General features: G+C 46.6%; 1 protein-coding gene across 1 annotated transcript in view; it reads left to right on the top strand.

The window, feature by feature from the left end:
• The window catches only part of ryr2b (ryanodine receptor 2b (cardiac)), a 75,055-nt gene that overhangs the window by 34,003 nt on the left and 21,883 nt on the right, over positions 1-19,169 (top strand). The window contains exons 46-74 of the mRNA XM_030379776.1: positions 83-184; positions 716-836; positions 1,253-1,422; positions 2,366-2,598; positions 3,028-3,118; positions 3,218-3,358; positions 4,807-4,970; positions 5,348-5,426; positions 5,670-5,759; positions 6,119-6,259; positions 6,364-6,441; positions 6,532-6,607; positions 6,870-6,993; positions 7,431-7,546; positions 7,876-7,952; positions 9,094-9,215; positions 9,452-9,501; positions 9,841-9,901; positions 10,682-10,938; positions 14,049-14,130; positions 14,476-14,606; positions 14,709-14,996; positions 15,320-15,566; positions 16,002-16,089; positions 16,188-16,277; positions 16,508-16,672; positions 16,873-16,935; positions 17,686-17,820; positions 18,641-18,753. Of these exons, the coding sequence (XP_030235636.1) occupies positions 83-184; positions 716-836; positions 1,253-1,422; positions 2,366-2,598; positions 3,028-3,118; positions 3,218-3,358; positions 4,807-4,970; positions 5,348-5,426; positions 5,670-5,759; positions 6,119-6,259; positions 6,364-6,441; positions 6,532-6,607; positions 6,870-6,993; positions 7,431-7,546; positions 7,876-7,952; positions 9,094-9,215; positions 9,452-9,501; positions 9,841-9,901; positions 10,682-10,938; positions 14,049-14,130; positions 14,476-14,606; positions 14,709-14,996; positions 15,320-15,566; positions 16,002-16,089; positions 16,188-16,277; positions 16,508-16,672; positions 16,873-16,935; positions 17,686-17,820; positions 18,641-18,753 (3,695 nt within the window). The remainder of the gene's footprint in view (positions 1-82; positions 185-715; positions 837-1,252; positions 1,423-2,365; positions 2,599-3,027; positions 3,119-3,217; positions 3,359-4,806; positions 4,971-5,347; positions 5,427-5,669; positions 5,760-6,118; positions 6,260-6,363; positions 6,442-6,531; positions 6,608-6,869; positions 6,994-7,430; positions 7,547-7,875; positions 7,953-9,093; positions 9,216-9,451; positions 9,502-9,840; positions 9,902-10,681; positions 10,939-14,048; positions 14,131-14,475; positions 14,607-14,708; positions 14,997-15,319; positions 15,567-16,001; positions 16,090-16,187; positions 16,278-16,507; positions 16,673-16,872; positions 16,936-17,685; positions 17,821-18,640; positions 18,754-19,169) is intronic.

The following is a 19,169-nucleotide window of genomic DNA, read 5'->3' as shown; positions in this document are numbered from 1 at the left end:
TCTATAATCAACCAGACACTATGCGGTAGAACCTGCACTGCAGCGTTTGTTTCGGTGTGTCGGTCACAGGGACGCCGCGGAGGACGACGGGGGAGACGATGACCTCATCCACATGGGGCACGCCATCATGACCTTCTACGCGGCACTCATTGATCTGCTGGGCCGCTGTGCGCCGGAGATGCACGTGAGATACAAGTCTGAGCAACGGAGGGAAAGCCTGGCCGCTCAATAGCCCGCTGCTGATGACTTAAGAGTTGTATTTATTGTCTAGAAGCCTAGTAGAGTGCAAAGGGGACGTGGGGGTGTAAATAGCTCCCTCGGCAGGGGTTGGGGGCAGTAATTGAAGTGGAACAGATGACCTTGTGTTTTATAAACTGTGGAGGGATGCATGGATGGACAAGCTTTCTTGATGTTTGAGCGCATGGTCATCCCTCTAAATAGGTATGCCTGTAATGAGTGAATGCATATCCATGTCATTGTCATACGCGGTGAGCTGCTTCATTCATGAAAATGTATTCAATATTCAGTTCATAAATAATTAGATCATTTGTTTGATGAATTTTTGAATCAAAGATTTGCAGATAAAACAAAAAGGTATGCCCTCAACCATATGACAACTGACAAAACAACTTCAATACCTCAGAACCGATAGCATGTGTTTGGGTCTCTATCCATGACATGACGACGCTCATGTTACATTGTGCCTGTTGTGCAGCTGATCCATGCTGGGAAGGGGGAGGCCGTCCGCGTGAGGTCCATCCTGCGCTCCCTGGTCCCCCTCTCTGACCTGCAGGGGGTGATCAGTATTCCCTTCAAGATCCCCTCTATGGATTCCAGTAAGATCTGTGGGCTTTGCTTTCTGGACTATAAGCACATAAATCCACCAAGGGACATTAATGGTGCCCACAAAACATACATTCTGTGGTTCACTATTTCAGTATAATGGTCTACATATGGCATACACTTACTTGATGTTAGTATACGTCAGATGTAAACCATATTAGGAACTGTATGAGGAACATACCAAGCTTTATTATCTGAAGTGATTAATGCCCAAGACTATACAGAATTCTGTTATTAATGTCTTTTTTGAACAGAATACAGAATATATCGTTTTTTCGAATCATTAATCAATGAATAAATTGATCATAATTCCAAGTGTCAAACTGCTGAAATATATTACTACAACATCTATCAAATCCCCTTATTCTGTTCAGTTTACTTTTTTGTTTTTTTTGTTTTTTCCCCCTAGATGGCACACTGGTGGAGCCCGATCCAACTACAGTGTTCTGCCCAGACCACAAGGCTGCTATGGTCCTGTTCCTGGACCGGGTCTATGGCATCCCGGACCAGCGGCTCCTCTTCCACCTGCTCCAAGTGGGCTTCCTGCCCGACCTGCAGGCTGCTGCCTCGCTGGACACTGTGAGCAGAGAGAGGAGGAATTACCCCCACTAAATGACCCCTCTCTCTCTCTCTCTCTCTCTCTCTCTCTCTCTCTCTCTCTCTCTCTCTCTCTCTCTCTCTCTCTCTCTCTCTCTCTCTCTCTCTCTCTCTCGTTCTCTCTAACTTGCTGTCTATCTTTCTCTCTCTCTCTCTGTCTCTCTCGCTCTCGCTGTCTATCTCTTGTTCTCTCGCGCGCTATCGCTCTCTCCTGCTCTCTCTCCCGCTCTCTCTCCCTCCCTCTCACTCTCTCTTTTATCAGAGTACTGCTTTGATAGCTCCGATCCATGCTTTTTTTTGTTTAACATCACTACACAGTGCACAGTGTGCACTCTCTCTCTCTCTCTCTCTCTCTCTCTCTCTCTCTCTCTCTCTCTCTCTCTCTCTCTCTCTCTCTCTCTCCCCTCTTGTGTTCTGGCCCTCTACCTTTCTGCTGGCCTTTGATTTACCGCACCGCTTCTGCAATCAGCCGCTAGTTATCACCTATTAAGGAAACCTGCTGGCTCATGGCGGGATGCCCAGTACCACTCAGAACCACGTGACCTAGGGATTACCCACTGCACTGGAAAGACCCCTGCACTTGAAACACTGGAGTGATCAACTCTAAAAACCTGTACTCATCCTATTCATTGGCTTCTACCTTTGTAAGGTACCAACTAACTAACGATCTAGGTGTACATCTGCATTACATGACTGGTAAACAAGTAAAGTAATTGCACTGGACTGAATAGTTTATACATTGGGTGTTTCTTGTGTGTTTTTAACTAGTTTTACACTTTCCTTCACTTTGCATGGTTTCACCTCATTCCCTCCCCCCACTGCGTACCACCGGAGCACCCGCTTACGTTTACATCTCAAAGTACCCTCTAGAAGTCCTTGTGCCGGGTGCCCTTTTCATAACCGGTGCGACCTTGCCCCCCTGCAGGCTGACCTTGGCTCCGTCGACATGGCCCTGGCTCTCAACCGCTACCTTTGCACGGCCGTGCTCCCCCTGCTCACAAAGCACTCCGGCCTCTTCCACGCCTCCGACGTCACCCCCCCCGCCCCGGCCGCCCTGGTCCAGGCCCTCACCCAGGCCGTGTACCGCCTCTCCGCCTCGCCCAACCTCACCAAGGCTCAGAGGGATTCCATCGAGCAGTGCATGCTCGCTATCTGCGGGTGAGACGGCCTGGGACAGGAGGGGAGAGGAGGGAGGGAGATGGGGTAGGGAGAGATAGAATTGATTCCCGATGTTAGCGTTGCCTCGCTGAAATATGAATGTGCGTGCAATGAAAGAGACCAGAATCTATTTTTCAGAGGGTGAACCGATACACGCATGCTGTTTTTTGGGGTTTACCATGCGCTTGCAACTGTGGTCTGTTTACTGCCATCTATCACCCGTAGGGTTATCCAAATCGAAATGTTTTGAATTTGTTGCTTTATTGGTCAGCTTTACTGTCTGAATAATTAAGTCATGTTTCCTTTTTAGATTTTTCAAAGTGATGCTCAGGATGTTTCTGGTTGTAGAACACATATTAATTATCAAATGGTATTTGTGTGTGCCTGTGGGACTGGCTGTCTGGCTGGGTATTTCTCTGGATGTCTCAGTGAACTTCAGCCATCAATGATCCAGCCTCTACTGCGGCGTCTCGTCTTTGACATTCCCCAACTCGCGGGCCACACCAAGATGCCACTAAAGGTGACTATCTTGTCTGTCCTGTCTGTAGTTCACATCAATTTAAATGTTGCATTGCTGCAAATAGTTTAGTCGTTCATCATTGCTGTTTCCTGCCACCAGTTGCTGACCAATCACTATGAACAGAACTGGAAGTACTACTGTCTGGTTGGCGAGTCAGGAAACCTAGGCTCCGCCTCGGAGGAGGAGCTTCATATGTCCAGGAAGTTGTTTTGGGGCCTGTTCAATGCTCTGGCTCAAAAGGTAAACTCACCCAAATATCATCTTACAAACTCTAAGATTAAAGAGTATGAGGACGGATGAGTGCAAGACAAAGAAAATACTTTAGCAAACAGTTATTAGTAACTGCAATAGGAGGTGAGATCGTGAATTATTTGACGGAGAAAGGCCTTATCAACAGAATGAGTTAGAATGGGAAAACTAGTGAGGATCCCTTCACTATTCAATCATTGTAGGTGAAATTATGTTGACAGAAAATATACGTCATCCTCAAGAAGGCACACTTTTAACAAACTGGATGTCGAGTGCCTAAGAAGGGAGAAGAAAAAGACATTCAGGCGGTAACATTGCAGAATCCTGTCGTCAGTTGACATATATTTCACTTTTTTCTTGTAGGATCTAGCAGCAAAGCTTGCACACTTTTGCTCGGTTACAAACGGTCACTCATAGCCCATTGATTAATGGGAAAAGGTTTTAAAAAAACCTTTTCATGAAAAATACTGATGATGAAACGTTTCTCCAAAGTTCAGCTTACTGTTCTCACATACTCATCTCAAATATTTTGAGTAGAAATATCGATTTAACTAAAAAGATTTCTTTGAAGATACTTTATATACTTTTCTTTCATACTGTACAACAGAAAACTTGGAGAAGTGGCTATACAGATTGAATGAATCTAGAATTTCTGCAATCAATACAAGCCAGTCTCTCAGCCTCCACGGTTCAATAGAAGCGCACACCTTGTGATCATCATATTGCTGACTGATACGCTTCAGACTCATTTGCCCAAAGAGCTAGGTTCAGGAGGTGTTCTGAGTCCCACATTAACTAGAGTATCGAAACCTCCTTCATCTACGTTTGAAGGAGAGTTCAATCAACTCAGGGTTGCTCTTAAGGAACGAGCCAGTGGAACGAAAACCGTTTCTTTCTGATTTTAAACATGGCAATTAGTCTTATATGATCTTCAACATAGTAATCTATGCCATTTTATCCCTGTTACTGAGTCCCTATGTTCCCCTCCTGTGTTTTACCACTCTCCCTACACTATGTGAAGGTCTCACTCTGCTGAACGCAGGCGGCCTTCTTTCCGCGACGTCTGAGTGCCTTTTCTTCATCTAAATCCACACTTGAAGGCTTAATGTGTTCAGCAAATTCTGCCAAAGTTTGCCAAAATCATGTTGGAAGGGTCTGCAATTACTGATAAACAGTTTGTTTATTTTAATGTGAAACGTAGTCTTTTATTAACTCCAAACTTGGAGACTTGACAGCTAACATGTTACAACAATCTGCCTGTCCAGCCGTTGGCATCCCTGAGCGAGGACGCCCGCCTGCTCATTATTGAAGAAACATGTATTTGAACATATCCAAATCACTTTAGATAAAAGCATCTGCCCCACTCTAATCACTTAGCGTTTATCTGTTGCTGGTGATTGTGTCTCTGCCCTGGGTCCGCCCGCATGGTCGCTCCACAGCCCTACGAGGCCGAGCTGTTCAGACTGGGGCTCCAGAGCCTGGCTGCCCTGGCCGGGGCCCTGCCCCCCTGCCACACCCACCCCTGCTGCCTAAGCCAGACGGAGGGGAAGGGCTCCTGGGACAAAGAGGGCCAGTTCAACCCCCAGCCGGTGGACACCTCCAGGTGAGACATTGCAACGACTTGTGCCGCTATCCCACAGTGCATTGTGGGATTGCGGATGATTGGATTACTGCATTTCCTGCATACCTCATATCGCGACATAAATAAAAAAAATAAGTTTATTTCATTCTGTGTTTATTCAATTATTTATATTTTACTTTCTCGCTCTCTTTCTTTGGATACATTGATGTTGGCATCGTATTTCCCCTTTGGGGATTCATAAAGTATTCACTTACTTACTTACCGTCTGTTGCATTCCTCAGGGCACTGGTGCTGAAGTGCGGCCAAGTGTTGTTCTGATTTTCTTTCCTTCACCTGAATATCGTGACTCCCTGTGTTAATATAAAAACTTCAGCTCAATGCCAATTTTCTCCCGCCAGTGTGTCGCTGCCGGAGAGACTGGAGTTTGTTGTGAACAAGTACGCGGAGCATACCCATGAGAAATGGTCGCTGGACAAGGTAATTTCATGACAAAACATTCATCAGCGCTGTTAAATTGGACAGGGGTGATTTGTGGATGTGTCCTTGCCTCGTATTTGCCTATTTAGTAGTTCATTAAAGTCTGTTTGGTACAATGCAAACAACTTTTATCTTCCCTCCCCATGACCTGAGAGCCTGACAGCAGAAGACCGTGTACGTGTGTTGTGTCGTCCACGGGCGCTGGATGTGCGTGTTTGAATCTGTGTTTTTGTTCCGTGTCAGTTTGCTAACGGCTGGGTGCACGGGGAGCAGCTGTGTGAGCAGGCCAAGGTTCACCCCCTGCTGAAGCCGTACCGGGCTCTGGCGGAGAAGGTAACGAGCTAATGCAAACAACCCTGGACTTTACGAAGTTGGCAAAGAAATTCGCGGAGGAGTGTTATTAGAGTATATATATATATATATTTGGGTTCTTCTTGAAATAATGCAACAGAGTTGCATTATTTCTTAGAAAGGCTCTTCTTAGAAATAATGCTACTCTGCCTCTGGCAACATCCTTCTGGATGTTTTTTCAATATAAGGCAGGGTTATTGGAAAGTCCTTGTGAAACATAAAAAACAAACACAGTACATCTCATATTATTGAAAGGCCTCACTTCACATATTGGATTTCATTGTTGTGAAGCCTGATGCCTCCAACGTGAAGCCAGTCTGCCGTGCTTTTGATCCTGCCAGGACAAAGAGGCGTACCGCTGGGCTATCAAGGAGACGTTAAAGACAATGCTGTCCGTCGGATGGACGGTGGAGAGGAGTACCGAGGGCGACTCCTTTGGTCTCCCCACCACCTGCACACGCAGGCCCCCGCAGGCCGGACCGGTACGTGGCCTTGCGTGGTTCTTTGTTTCTTTACATAAATGTAAAAATATATATGTAAGAACTAAAGCAAATGGAATAACGATACGTCTTGATGTGGTATGTAGTTGTCTTTTGAGGGAGCCTCCACCTTCACTCCCAAACCCTTGGACATGAGTAGTGTGACCTTGTCATGGAACCAGTGTGTAAGTCCCTTCAATTCAATTAACTTGGCGTACATTTCAGCGGTGACTTTGTCATATATCTGATGAAAAGAGGGTTCTATTTGATTTCAGTCTATGGCCGAACAGTTGGCGGAGAACTACCATAACTCTTGGGCCAAGAGCAAGAAGCGGGAGCTGGAGGCCAAAGGTGATCCGGTTGGACTACGTTCCATCCTGTTCTTCTGCTCTTTTCTCTTCTCTCCTCCCTTCTCTTATCCCTCCTTCTCTTATTCAACGTTCTTCTCTCCTATTCTCTTCCATCCTACCATCTCGTTCTCTGTACCCTGAGCGATGCTTAACAAACACCATCCTGGAGGGTAATGGTTCAATCCCTGAAGAGCCCAGAACACGGCCGCACGGGGGGTGAGTGTGTTTCATCCGTCTCTCTCTCTCTCTGTGTCTCCCTCAAGGTGGAGCGAGTCATTCCCTGCTGGTGCCCTACGACGCCCTGAGCGCCAAGGAGAGGAGCAAGCTGCGGGACAGAGCCCAGGACGTCCTGAAGTTCCTCCAGCTCAACGGCTACACAGTGTGGAGGTGAGCGACGGGCACACAGGCCTGGACTGTGAAAGTGCGGTGTCATGTTAAGGTAAGTGGGCATGTAATGAGGCGTTCAAGGTTGACTGGCTTCTCGAAAAAGGCACCCGCTATCAGGCACCCCCAGTCGAAGCAGGAGTCTGAACACAATCGGTCTTTGTGATTACCGTCAGCGTGGCCTCATAATCGGGAGCCTGTAGGCGCCGTCAGCGAAACGCGGCGCCGTCGCTCAATCTTAACTACCAACAAAACAACTTGCACGTCTGATCCGTCACAACAACCATTTTCCATGATTTGTTTTTTAGAGTGCAGCGTTTCCCCCTAGATAGCAGTGGTGCTGTGAGTTGGTAACCTATTCACATATCTGGCCATCCATGCATACAGGGGAAACACTGGAATGTATGTTACCAGCGTTGATATTTTCCCTTCCGCCACAGGGACCGGAAGTCAGTGGAGACGGACTGCCCGGCCATAGCCACGCGCTACGGCTACACGCTGCTACAGAGGCTGCTGTCCTACACAGAGGAGGCCCAGGAGGACATCCTGGAGCTGGGTAAACTTTATTTTGTTTGGTTTACAAAAATCCATGAATCAATTTATACGTCTGGTGTGCTCCGCAGGTTTGTGGACACTGAGCTTTGGGTTTGCACTAGTACATACAAGTTGTCTGGTTGATTTTTGAATGTGCCTCCATACCCCTTGATTTATTATTCTTTGAAAATGTTGCGCTGCATATTATGCCAACAAATTGCATCTGTGTGTGTGTGTGTGTGTGTGTGTGTGTGTGTGTGTGTGTGTGTGTGTGTGTGTGTGTGTGTGTGTGTGTGTGTGTGTGTGTGTGTGTGTGTGTGTGTGTGTGTGTGCGTGTGGTTCCACATGTAGAGGTGATGCAGGCCAGAGGGCAGACGACCAAGGGCGAGAAGCCTCAGCACCAGCAGAGGATGCACTTTCTAACCAAGGTCTGCCTCAGAACAGAAGCACGCCAACAGCCGAGTGCAGGCCCGCCTCCGTTTGATATGGAATCCTCTCCATAGAGCCGGCCGCCTCTCAAATCCTATTATCTCTCATGTCCAATGCACAAACCCCCATCGCCCCCCATCCTCTCAACACTCCCACTCTCTCCCCTCCCTTCGACCCAATACACCCCTCCCCGTTTAGTTTACATGTGAGCGCCGGGGGTGATGGAAGGTCGCCACGGGTTACCCCGACACGTGAAAGCAACTGCGGTGGTGTCATTTATGGAACCGTTTTGGAAGCGCATGTGGGCGTCGGGATTGATTAAAGCATCCCCCAAGCAGACGTGTGTCCCGGAGAAGGCGTGCCATGAAACAGAGTTTATTTGTTTCTGATGCATGCCACTCCCCCTCCCCCTCCTCCCCTGTTTCACTCAGAGCCGGTCTAGTCTGCTTCTCACCAGACACAGCACATACTTGCACTGAGCAACCACAAACGGTTGGTTGACTGTAGAAATCCGTGCCAAAATCGCGTATACACATTCTGAAAACACTCGCACACGCACTTGTGCACACACACACACACACACACACACACACACACACACACACACACACACACACACACACACACACACACACACAAATAAGCACACTTGTACAAATGTGTGCTGACTGAGGCGACGACGGTAACCAAAGCAGAAAGTCATTAGTATATTGACGCGCTCAGACGAGACACTGTCTAAGGGCTGCTCTTCTTGGAACTGGGAATTAGGGTGCTTATTATTGTATGAATGGTATCGGTCTGCAACAGCACATCCATCGTTATTACCTTCACGCAACGTGATCTTTGGCTGTTGGCAAACGAGACCTGACTTTGTTCCCTTGATTAACCTTCTTACATTATACGTAAATATATAAACATATTCATCATTGTTCTTAGAGAGAAATACCATACTTATTTGGCCTTTGTTTATGCAGGTTGGCTGTAGTTGGCTTCAGTTGAATTAGTCTATTTTTTATATTAATGAATGTAATAACGTGATAACAAATAAGAGATTTAGAATCTGTTTTATGCACGATTTACTAAAGCTACTGTTTGACACCTAAGGGATGCGGCTGCTAAAGTAAGTCCATTCTCTGTCAGGTGGTGCTTCCTCTGCTGGAACAATACCTCAAGAGCCACCAGGCCTACTACCTTTCCAACTCCACCACGTACCAAGGCACCAGGGGCCACGCTTCTAACAAGGAGAAAGAGATGGTCGTCAGGTAGTGAATGGGACCAGATCCTTCAGAAATGTATTATACATACAAACCCTTCATAAACAGATGATTTTGTTTAGTTTTTTAAGAATGTTGACAGGATTTGTCGGTTGGACTGGATAATTAGCTGCCAAGTAAATACTGTCAATGCAAAATGCCTCATTATTTTTCTTCCCATTTTCTCAGCATGTTTTCTACCATTAATGTATTCATTTTCTTTCCACCCGCTGTGTTGTCACTAGTTTGTTCTGTAAACTGGCGGGTCTAGTGAGACGTCGAACATCTCTCTTTGGTAAGCACGTCGAGAGGAATGCGGAAACACTGCGTCTAAACTGTGTCAGGCTCTACGTTTGAGGGTGGCTGCATGCGTGAACGTACATGCGGGATTGATCTGAGAAATACCTATTTATACAGTGGCCTTTCATATTGCATTACAAAAGAAGCATTTGGAACTCTGTGTGCCTTTGTGTGTGTGGAGGGTTGGCCGGGCTTGTGCCTCTTGTTTCTTTGTGAGTCTGCACATCTATGATGTTATGCATCCCTATTTGTCAGAATGTGCACTTATGTCGATGTTTATTGCCCCCGTCTCTTCTCTGCTCTTTGTTCAACGGTTCTACCCCCCCTTCCCCAGGTGGTAAAGACGCATCCATCAACAGCTGCCTCCATGTCTTGGCTCAGGCTCTGGATGCCAGGTAGGTAGATGGCACCACCCCCTCCCCTCCCCCACCCCAATCCTCCGGTGACATTAGACCGGGTAATTGATCCACTGATGCATTGATATCATCCCTTCAGTGCCCACAACTCCCAGTCTCTTAACGCGTGCGGTTGGTCCTTTTGTTTTGTTTTTCAAAAGCAGATCAATGGCTATCGTACATTTGGCTTGGGGGGAAAAACACAGCTGTTTGGTCTGGCTGGTGGCACTATATTGTGACACTTTATTTTGTTAAGTTGTTTTGCTTAGGGTTAACAGCCATGGACAAGAATGTTTTGCAACACACACGATCATATGATCCACCTATGCATATTGTTTTATGATGAAAATATCATGCATGCTTCGTATTATCATATATATGTCATGAATTACATCCGTAACATTTATGTAACTTATTAGTCAAACAAATATGCCCACATAGATAGTGATCACTTATTGTATCACAGGGGATTTGTAGTCTGTTACGCCTTTACTGTTTCGCCAGAGACTGCCAACGACATAGTCCCTTTTGTCCCTTTTACGTCGTTAACTACAACAGTCCCTGATTGGCCCTTGTACGTCGTCAACTACGACGTAGTCCCCAATTGGCCCGTTTACGTCGTCAACTATGACACTGTCTCTGATTGGCCCTGATTACATTGTAATTTCTGGAAATGGGCTTGGGCATCAGGAGGGCCGGACTGTTCCGTGCAACAAAACAGCCTGGAGGTCCAGATCCAGATGTTCTCCATGGCTGAGGAAGCCTTCCCTCTCTCCTCAGGACCCTGATGCAGGGCTCCTCAGAGGTCATCCGGGCCTCCCTACGCTCCTTCTTCGATGCGGCAGCCATCGACCTGGAGACGACGGTGGAGCACCTCTCCGTGACCCTGGCGGCCGTCCCCCAGGGCAGGGGTCCGGGTCCGCAGCATCACCGGGGCCTGGCCAGCGTGTGCGGCTACACGGCCTCCACCCTGCTGCCCCTCCTCACCGCCCTGTCCCAGCACCTCAGGAGCCAGGGCTCTGGAGATGACCTATTAGGTGAACAACACAACTATACCGTAACTGTAAAGGTGGTCTGTTGGTTATCCAACTGTGGAGGTAGTAATTTAATAATCGTACCTGTCGCACCAGTTAACACTGTCTATAGGCTGTAGAAATTGCGATAAAAGAAGGGAAGAGACAATTTCTCACCTCGACAAGCAATGGCGGATCGTTCATTTTGTCATATAAAAACCGTTCAATTCAAGCATCGCACCGGCTGGCATATCAACACATAAGTCACGTGATCTTAAAGAGAGAGTGTCCCTATAACACAGAACAAAAACATGTCAAAAACATAGTATGGTGATACATCTACTGTATAGAGTCCACCACGAGACTACACTTTGTTGCTCAAATGTAATATTACCCTCCTCCTTGAGGCTCCAAAAATGTCTTTACACTTTGTTGCTCAAACTTAATATTACTCTTCTACTTGAGCCTCCCCAAATGTCTTACGATATTGATACCCCCTCCTTCCCCCCTGGAGACTGTTTTAGTTGTTTTATTTTTCTTATGTTTTGTGTGTATGCTATGTGTGACTATAGGCTACTGCTGCCTGTCTTGGCAAGGACACTGGAAGAGATGTTTAATCTCAATGATGATTATTATTTTAAACTAACCAATAGTAGTTGTCTTGCATTTTAAAATGTCAGTGCACTTTTCAGCCCTGAATCACAGTAAAAGCTATTTAATAATTGATTTGCATGCATAGTAAACTACACTTTCCATTGAAGAATTACCCCTGTTACCATAAATTGACTAATTTATGATGCAATTAAATGCTCACACAATAGCTGCTTTCAGACACACGTGTAAATCCTGATATTCTCCTGATGGGCCGTATGTGTGAACAACACATCCCACCTCCATGACATTTGTACCCTGAAAATCTCCTGAATAATAGTACCCATGAGGTAGTATTTTCTCCGTAGGAATTGTAAATTACCTTATATGTGAATGAGGAGTAGAAAGTCTGTATTTCTCACACTACTTCAGTGGGTGTGTTGATGACGCTTCTGAATGTCATTGAGTTGTCCCCTAAATGATAATCAGCCTGTTCGCCTTTTGTTCGCTGAATGGTTAAAAAATATTTAAATGTTGGCACTGTTTATCATTTGTGGTGAACTAATGTTATACGTAGTAAAATTATAGGCAAAATGTTATTATATTATGCACTCAGAAATTTGGTACATTATCGACTGGGGTTTCCACATTATTGCTATGGGTTTAATTACAACTAGAGGTTGAGCTTGCGCAACGCGCGTGTGAAAACTCTTGTATTAATAATAATGCAGATAATAATAATAATGTATTATTTGTTTGGCACCCTTTCAAGACCATCATGGTCAAATTAAGCCTAGTTCAAATAAAATATTTGTGATGAGAATGCATGCAACAGAATTAGAAGTAAACTGTGCTGTTCCCATGGCTGCAGGGAGAAGTGCTGTGAAGCATTCAGCGCCGTCGCACCGGCAGAGACCGGGTGCTTCAGCTTTCGTTGTTCCAGGATTTGGAAGCGGGCAATGCGCTGGCCTAATCAAAAACAAAACACATTCTTCATGGACTGTGTTACCCCTAGGGACAGACTAATCAATGATTACACTTTGTTGATTGGCAACTGATGAGAAACAAAATACCACAGCTGGGATTTTTGTACTTAATGATTACATATTTGTTATGATTACCCATTTTTCAAATAATCACTGAAGTGTACTTTTGGTATGTCGCTATCAATTCATTGTGGTAACTGTGTTCCCTTTATCGCCCTGTTGTAACACTATCAATACGTTCTGAATCCACACAGCATCTTAATAAGGTCAGGCTCCTGAGACCACATGAGACCACTTCAGACCACCAGTCAGTCACCAGTTCACACTGCGTCCCTAGATTGATTCGACTCGTCGCAAATCTTTGAGCCGAACCGGGCTTCACAGTGCAGATAACATCTGAATATAACTATTGGTAAAAATGATCAATAGAACAAAAGCCTTTTGGTTATCAGTTCTGCCTTCAAGCAAAACCAAAGCCTTTCAATTGGGCGGTCTATGACATATACACACCTCTGGGAGAATGAGAAGGAGACAACATATACATTGAGTCATTGCACATAAGCCGTTATCCAAAAAACAACTTTGCAATGTATTTGTAATTGTCTTTAAACTGTTCAAACTCCATGAAAGAGATAGCTTTTAACATCCTTACAACCTGATGTAGTTGCGTGAGGCACACCTGAAGTGTGTTCGAATCACGCAGAGAACCTGCATGAGAGATGACTGCTAAAAGACTGCTGGGCTCCCTCTCCATACGAGAGAGAGAGAGAGAGAGAGAGAGAGAGAGAGAGAGAGAGACAGAGAGAGAGAGAAAGAGAGAGAGAGAGAGAGAGAGAGAGAGAGAGAGAGAGAGAGAGAGAGGGGGAGAGAGAGGGTGAGAGAGAGAGAGAGAGTCCTTGTTACCTTTGCCCATATGCTAAGCAGCAGGGAGGAACAGCTGGCTCCACACCTCCTAAATCAAACAGGGAACCCCCCCCCCTTTACACACAAACAGCCTGGTCCTCTCCCTTCTCCTTGCTCCTCTTCCTCTGCTTTGAAATCAGATCTCATTAACCACAGAGCAGCCTTGGCATATCCTCCTCCTCATTGATCTTTCGACCTTCCCATAAATCCGTCATTAGGTTAATAATAAACTGCGATCATTATCGTCGTCCTCGTCATCGTTCCCTACGGTCTTCCTCGGCTTCGTTGTGCCCTGTCCAGGCTCTCAGCCTCCCCTGCCACCGGATGAACCCGGAGGGACATTACTGTTTATAAGTCAAGTAGTATTCACAGCTTGGATCATGGTTCATTATGAATAATTAAAGCAGTCAAGTTAAAATGTTGGATGGATGTGATATCATCCGTCAGGATTCGATTGGAAAAGTGACAGAACACACTGGCCAGCTCTGTGCTAGTGCACTTCCTATTTCGATTGCATCTCGAGCTCTTCGTTCTTCTGGCATACTTCCAGGCCATATGTCGTACGCACTATGCCTGTGTAAGTGCGCGAATAGCGAAGGTGCAAACTGACTCTGTGAACCATGGCACTGTTGTGCCTGACCTTGTGTTCCCCAGTGGGGAGCGTCCAGGCGTACTGTTACCGGATCCTCAACTGCCTGTACAGCCTGGGCACCAGCTGCAAAGTGTATGTGGAGGGGTAAGCCTTTAGCGCTCTCCTGCCACTCTACTGCCTGCTAGAGTGTGTGGTGCTGGCGTGATTGGTTGTTTGGTCTGGCATGTGTAGAACGAGTTGCTAAACTAGAATATCTATTCCAAGCGCACTCTTTTTGAGTAGATTCAGTATGATTGCGTCATTTTAAGTAACTATCGTGTTCCTATGAAACACATCAGTGTATGATTAATCCAAAGGTTTTAATAATTGAGAAGAGGTCATAACGAAGATGCTAGTTCTTCAGTAGGTGAGCTAATGATTAGGAGAGCTGGTTGTCACCATGAGAAGTGTCTCCCCTGCCCTGCCCTCATCCGCGTGTCTCCGTCGCAGACAGAGGTCAGCCGCAGGCGCCTGTCTGGCCGCCCTGATCGGGGTGATCCCAGTCAGCGTCCTGGAGCCGGCCCTCGCCCAGGACCAGCCCAGCTCCATCTTCCACACGCTGAGCGACACCGAGAGACAAGGTAGCCATAAAGCACCCCCTCCCCAAACGCTCCCCCTCACCGCCAAGTGACACGCCCAGTCACTCAGTCTGCCGCTGCTCCCTGCTTATCTGTGTCCCCCAGACCTGGGGGTGCCCGGCAGCGCGGAGGAGCTGTGTCCCCTGCTGCCCTCCCTGGAGCAGGCCCTGGGGGAGGTGGAGACCTTGGCAGCCGCCGGCGCCGGGGCTCGCCAGGCCCACTACGGCCACGTCACCGAGGTCACCCTGCCCCTGGTGTGCAGCTACATGGCCCGCCGGTGGCAGCCGGTGGGACAGCGGGTTCACCTCGACACCGCTCTACTGGGCCACATCCTCCGTATCCTCCACAACCACCTGGGGAAGTGCCAGGGGGACTGGATGCAGCAGCTCGCAGGTGGAGCATTTAAGTCGTTTTGTTAGAAATGTCCGCGCCGTCCGTCAGCTTTCAGTGAATGAGGTGCGCCGGGAGAATATATGTTGATGGCGGCTGCCTCCGTTTGAGCCAATTTAGGTTCTGGGCGCTCCCAGCTCATTACTGCAATGTAAGACTTGTCAATGGCAGAGAAACATAGGGAGGGAGAGAGGGGACGTTTTTTGGGTTGTTTAGTTTAGTAAAAATCATCCTCTCTTCTTCTTCTCTCTCAAACACTGCTCAGTGCAGCTGATATCAACCGATGTTATTCACTACTCTCACACATCATCGGTGTGTCTCCCTAGTCTTCGCCCAGCCAATCATCTGCGAGGCCTGCCCCGCCCTCCTGAAGAGCCACTTCCTGCCGCTGATGGAGAAGCTGAGGAAACGGGCGGAGGGCATCCTGCAGGAGGAGGAGCGCATGAAGATGGACGCGGCGTCCCACAGCGACCGCTCCGAGGCCGAGCTGCGCATCCAGGAGAAGTTCATGGTGCTGGTGCGGGACCTGTACGCCTTCTACCTGCTGCTGATCCCCTTCGTGGACGCCAAGCGGTGAGGACACCGGAACAGTGTGCTACAGTACACAGCGCATGGCCCAGAGGCCCAGGCAACACATACGTACAAGACTCACCCTGTGAGTCGATATCAAAAGGGGAGCCCTCGTGATCATACACTATTGATTAGCAGGGGTGATTGATGTCATACCAGCTAAAAGGTTTGAAATATGAATAAAGACAAATATTTGTTTAAATATTTCAGCGCTTAAGAATTCATGTAAGCAATCTGCCCCCCGGTGAAAACAGCTGAACATTAATAAATAATCGTAATAATAACTGAGAAATTATCAACTCTAATTACATTTTGGAAGGGACTAGGTTTTCGCCGGACATTGACAAATAATATGCAGTGAAGATTTTTCCCATGGTTCCTATTAAGCTTTCATGCAATTAATCTCTATAGCATTGTTGGTATGTTTGGTTGTTTCAGAGCCAGCTGGTTAAAGGAGTGCGACCCAGAGGCCCAGCAGTTGTTTGGCATGGTGGCCGACATCTTTACCTTTTGGGCCAAGTCTCATGTGAGTGTGTGGGCGAGGACAGATAATGAGGGTTGTTTTGGTTAAAAAGTGTATCCTCTCATTAGCGTACCAACTCACACACCCTTTATGAACAACAGAATTTCAAGTGGGAGGAACAGAACTACGTGGTCCAGAATGAAATCAACAACTCAGCCTTCCTGGTCAACAGCAATGACAAGATGTCCAAGGTTAGCAGTGAAAGCACAATCAGCATGTCAAGTTTGATCACTGCCCTGAATGTTCCTGAAGTACCGCCATGGCTGAACTCCCGTCACAACCTATGGCAGGCAATAATAAGTCCCAGTGCTGCGTTTCCAATGACATTAGCCCTTTTCACCCGTTGTCAAGGCGAGAATTGCCCCTTCAGTCGTTTAACAAGTAGGCTGATCATCCGCTTCATGGGTTTTTCAATTTTCAGCCCATGGACCATGAGAACAGGAAGTCAAAAAGGAAGGGGGATCGCTATTCCCCACACACCTCTCTCATTGTTGCTGCCGTGAAAAGGCTGCTCCCTGTAGGCCTGCGTTTCTGCTCTCTAGACGACCAGAGCCTTATCGCACTGGCCAAGAGCCACCTCCATCAGGTAGAAAATAATTGGTGCTCATGTCCCCTTTTCCTTAAGCCGTCCCACAGCATTGTGCAATGAATTTGAAATCCCAGACTGCCGAGAGAACAAATTTAAAACGAAAGAAAATACATAAACGGTCGGATGACTGGATCGTTTCCTTGTTGTTTTCATATGTATTTCTTTCATGACTTTTTTCGTTTCTTTTTCCTCCACAGAGGGATGCAGACGTTGAGATTCAAGAGCATATCTGTAATGGTCTATTACAGCTTCAGAGCCGGGTAAAGACAATCCTTGATTGACAGAAACTAAATAGAAACCAAAGCTTCCATTTTCTGCTCCTAATCGAATGCCTTGACAGGTGGATTTAGTTTGCATAAAAAATGACCCTTGATAATATAGCAACAAGATTTAGGGAAAACAACCTTACCCATCCCCCATAGCAAACTTGTTAACATTGGCATATCTACAGCACACACAACTAAACTTCGATTTTTAATGTGCTTCATTTTATTTTCCTTGGTGATACTGATGAAAAGGTTTTAAACATAATACACAGAAACCGTCACTATCATTTGCATATGAATTCATTATTGTTGAGTCTTGGACTATTGAGAGCACTACATTTGTCCAAGGCAACTTTAGTGTGCACACTATTTAATTAAACTTCAAGATGTTCACTATTCTTCCAATCATGTGTTCCAGTAGTCAGTCGTACTTGACTGTAATGAGAATAATCCACTGGCCTGTTTCCCATTAACATTTTGTTTTCCAAACATCAGCCTCGGACGGCTCAGGAAGGTTGACTGACTAGTCCAATCCCCGGCTTCTCCTAGTTAAATTATCTCTGAGCAAGACACCTAACCCAACCTAGTCCTGACGAGCTGGCTGTTGCCTTGCATGGCTGACACCGCCGTTGTGTGTGAATGTGTGTATGAATGGGTCAATGTTAGGCAATAATGATAAAGGACTGGTGAGAAAAGCTCTATATAAATACAGTGCAGTAAGCATTTACTCCTATATTCTCTCAGCAGGACTCAACAGTGAGCCAGTGGCAGAAGGACCTCTACAGCGAGCCAATTGGGCCGCATAAGGACAGCACAGACATCCAGAGCAATGCAACGAGGATCCTGCACATCGCCCGCGTGCTCTATTACCTGGATCAGGTAGGCTTCACAGAGAGGGGAACGTAAAAGGACTCTCTGGAATGACGGAGTTGTTGATGCATGGACCAAAAGGAGAACCAGATACAGTATCTGTGTTGCCCTTGACCTGTGGGTCGGGTTCCCCACTTATGGCCACCTGATTGAGCTCATCTGCGTATCAGTCTTCGCCTTGGGAGGTTGCCGCATTATGAGCTATATTGATATTTGATGGTGATCAATAAATTCATTTTTTTTTTAGGTATTCTCATAAAGGTACTTTATAAATAACAGACAGGGCCAAATTATTTAGCAATTCAAATGTAAGTTTCAAACACTATACTTAGTTATGGCTATTTGCACTAGAATGGTTATATATATCGGTTTCACAATTTTGATCTCATTGCTGCTGTAGAGCCGCAAGAACATTGCAGTCGCTGGTTAGTTCGTTTCTATTCACTAGGTAGGGCCTACGGTATATAAACATGTAAATGTAGCACGTAGCGGGCATGAAAAGAGAGAGGCCATGGGCCTGTGGCCTCCTTGCCAGTCCTTTTTGTTGTGCTTTTTGGTGGGGGTTTTACCGGCCCTTTGTCATGCCAAGGCCCCCGTCCCCCCTCTTGTCGTCCCTGCGTGTAGCTTGTTGATGGGGTTCAAACAATGTGTGGGGAGGCAGATGCACAAAAATCCACAACTTAGTGGTCACGGGCCAAAAAAGGAAGCATGCAGGATCCGTCCCCACCTGGGCTGAAGAGCAGCTGGTTGGTACCCCCTTCTGGTGAGGAGGGATTAAAGCGTTTGTGTGCGTTCGCTCACCGTTTCCTGCCGCTTGGCTCTTCTCCAGGTGGCACACCCGCAGAGCGGCAAGAGAGCCGCCTGGCACACGGTTCTATCCAAGCAGAGGAAGAGAGCGGTGGTGGCCTGCCTCAGGATGGCCCCCCTGTACAACCTGCCCAGGTCAGATCTCAGGACACCAGCCCCCACCGTATTCACTGTAGCGGCCATCTTGGTTCTAAACAGTAGCAGTGTCCCCACCCAGCTTCTGTTTAGAACCAATAAGGCCATTCAATTGAATAAGGCATGTAGATGGCTTTGTTTTGCTCTGCATGCTCGCCTAAGTGTTTTAAGTGCCTTGTTACAGATATGTTCACAATTTACTAAACAATGGGGCCAAAAGGGACCAAGTCCCATTGTGCATATTCAAATTATTTCGGTCTAGAATAAATTCTCAGCCTTGAAAATGTAGTTCTAAATGTTTATCTATTGTTCATCGAAAGGGGTGATTATCATAGGGTTTTTTTGTCTTCGAGCAGTATTAACTGAAAGTCTTTCATCAGTAATTATACTGTTAGTATAATTTGGAAATTATTTTT

The sequence above is a fragment of the Gadus morhua genome, chromosome 15, assembly GCF_902167405.1.
Source record: "Gadus morhua chromosome 15, gadMor3.0, whole genome shotgun sequence".
Taxonomy (NCBI): domain Eukaryota; kingdom Metazoa; phylum Chordata; class Actinopteri; order Gadiformes; family Gadidae; genus Gadus; species Gadus morhua.
Note: the sequence above shows the minus strand (reverse complement) of the source record. Positions and strands in the feature narration are given on the sequence as shown.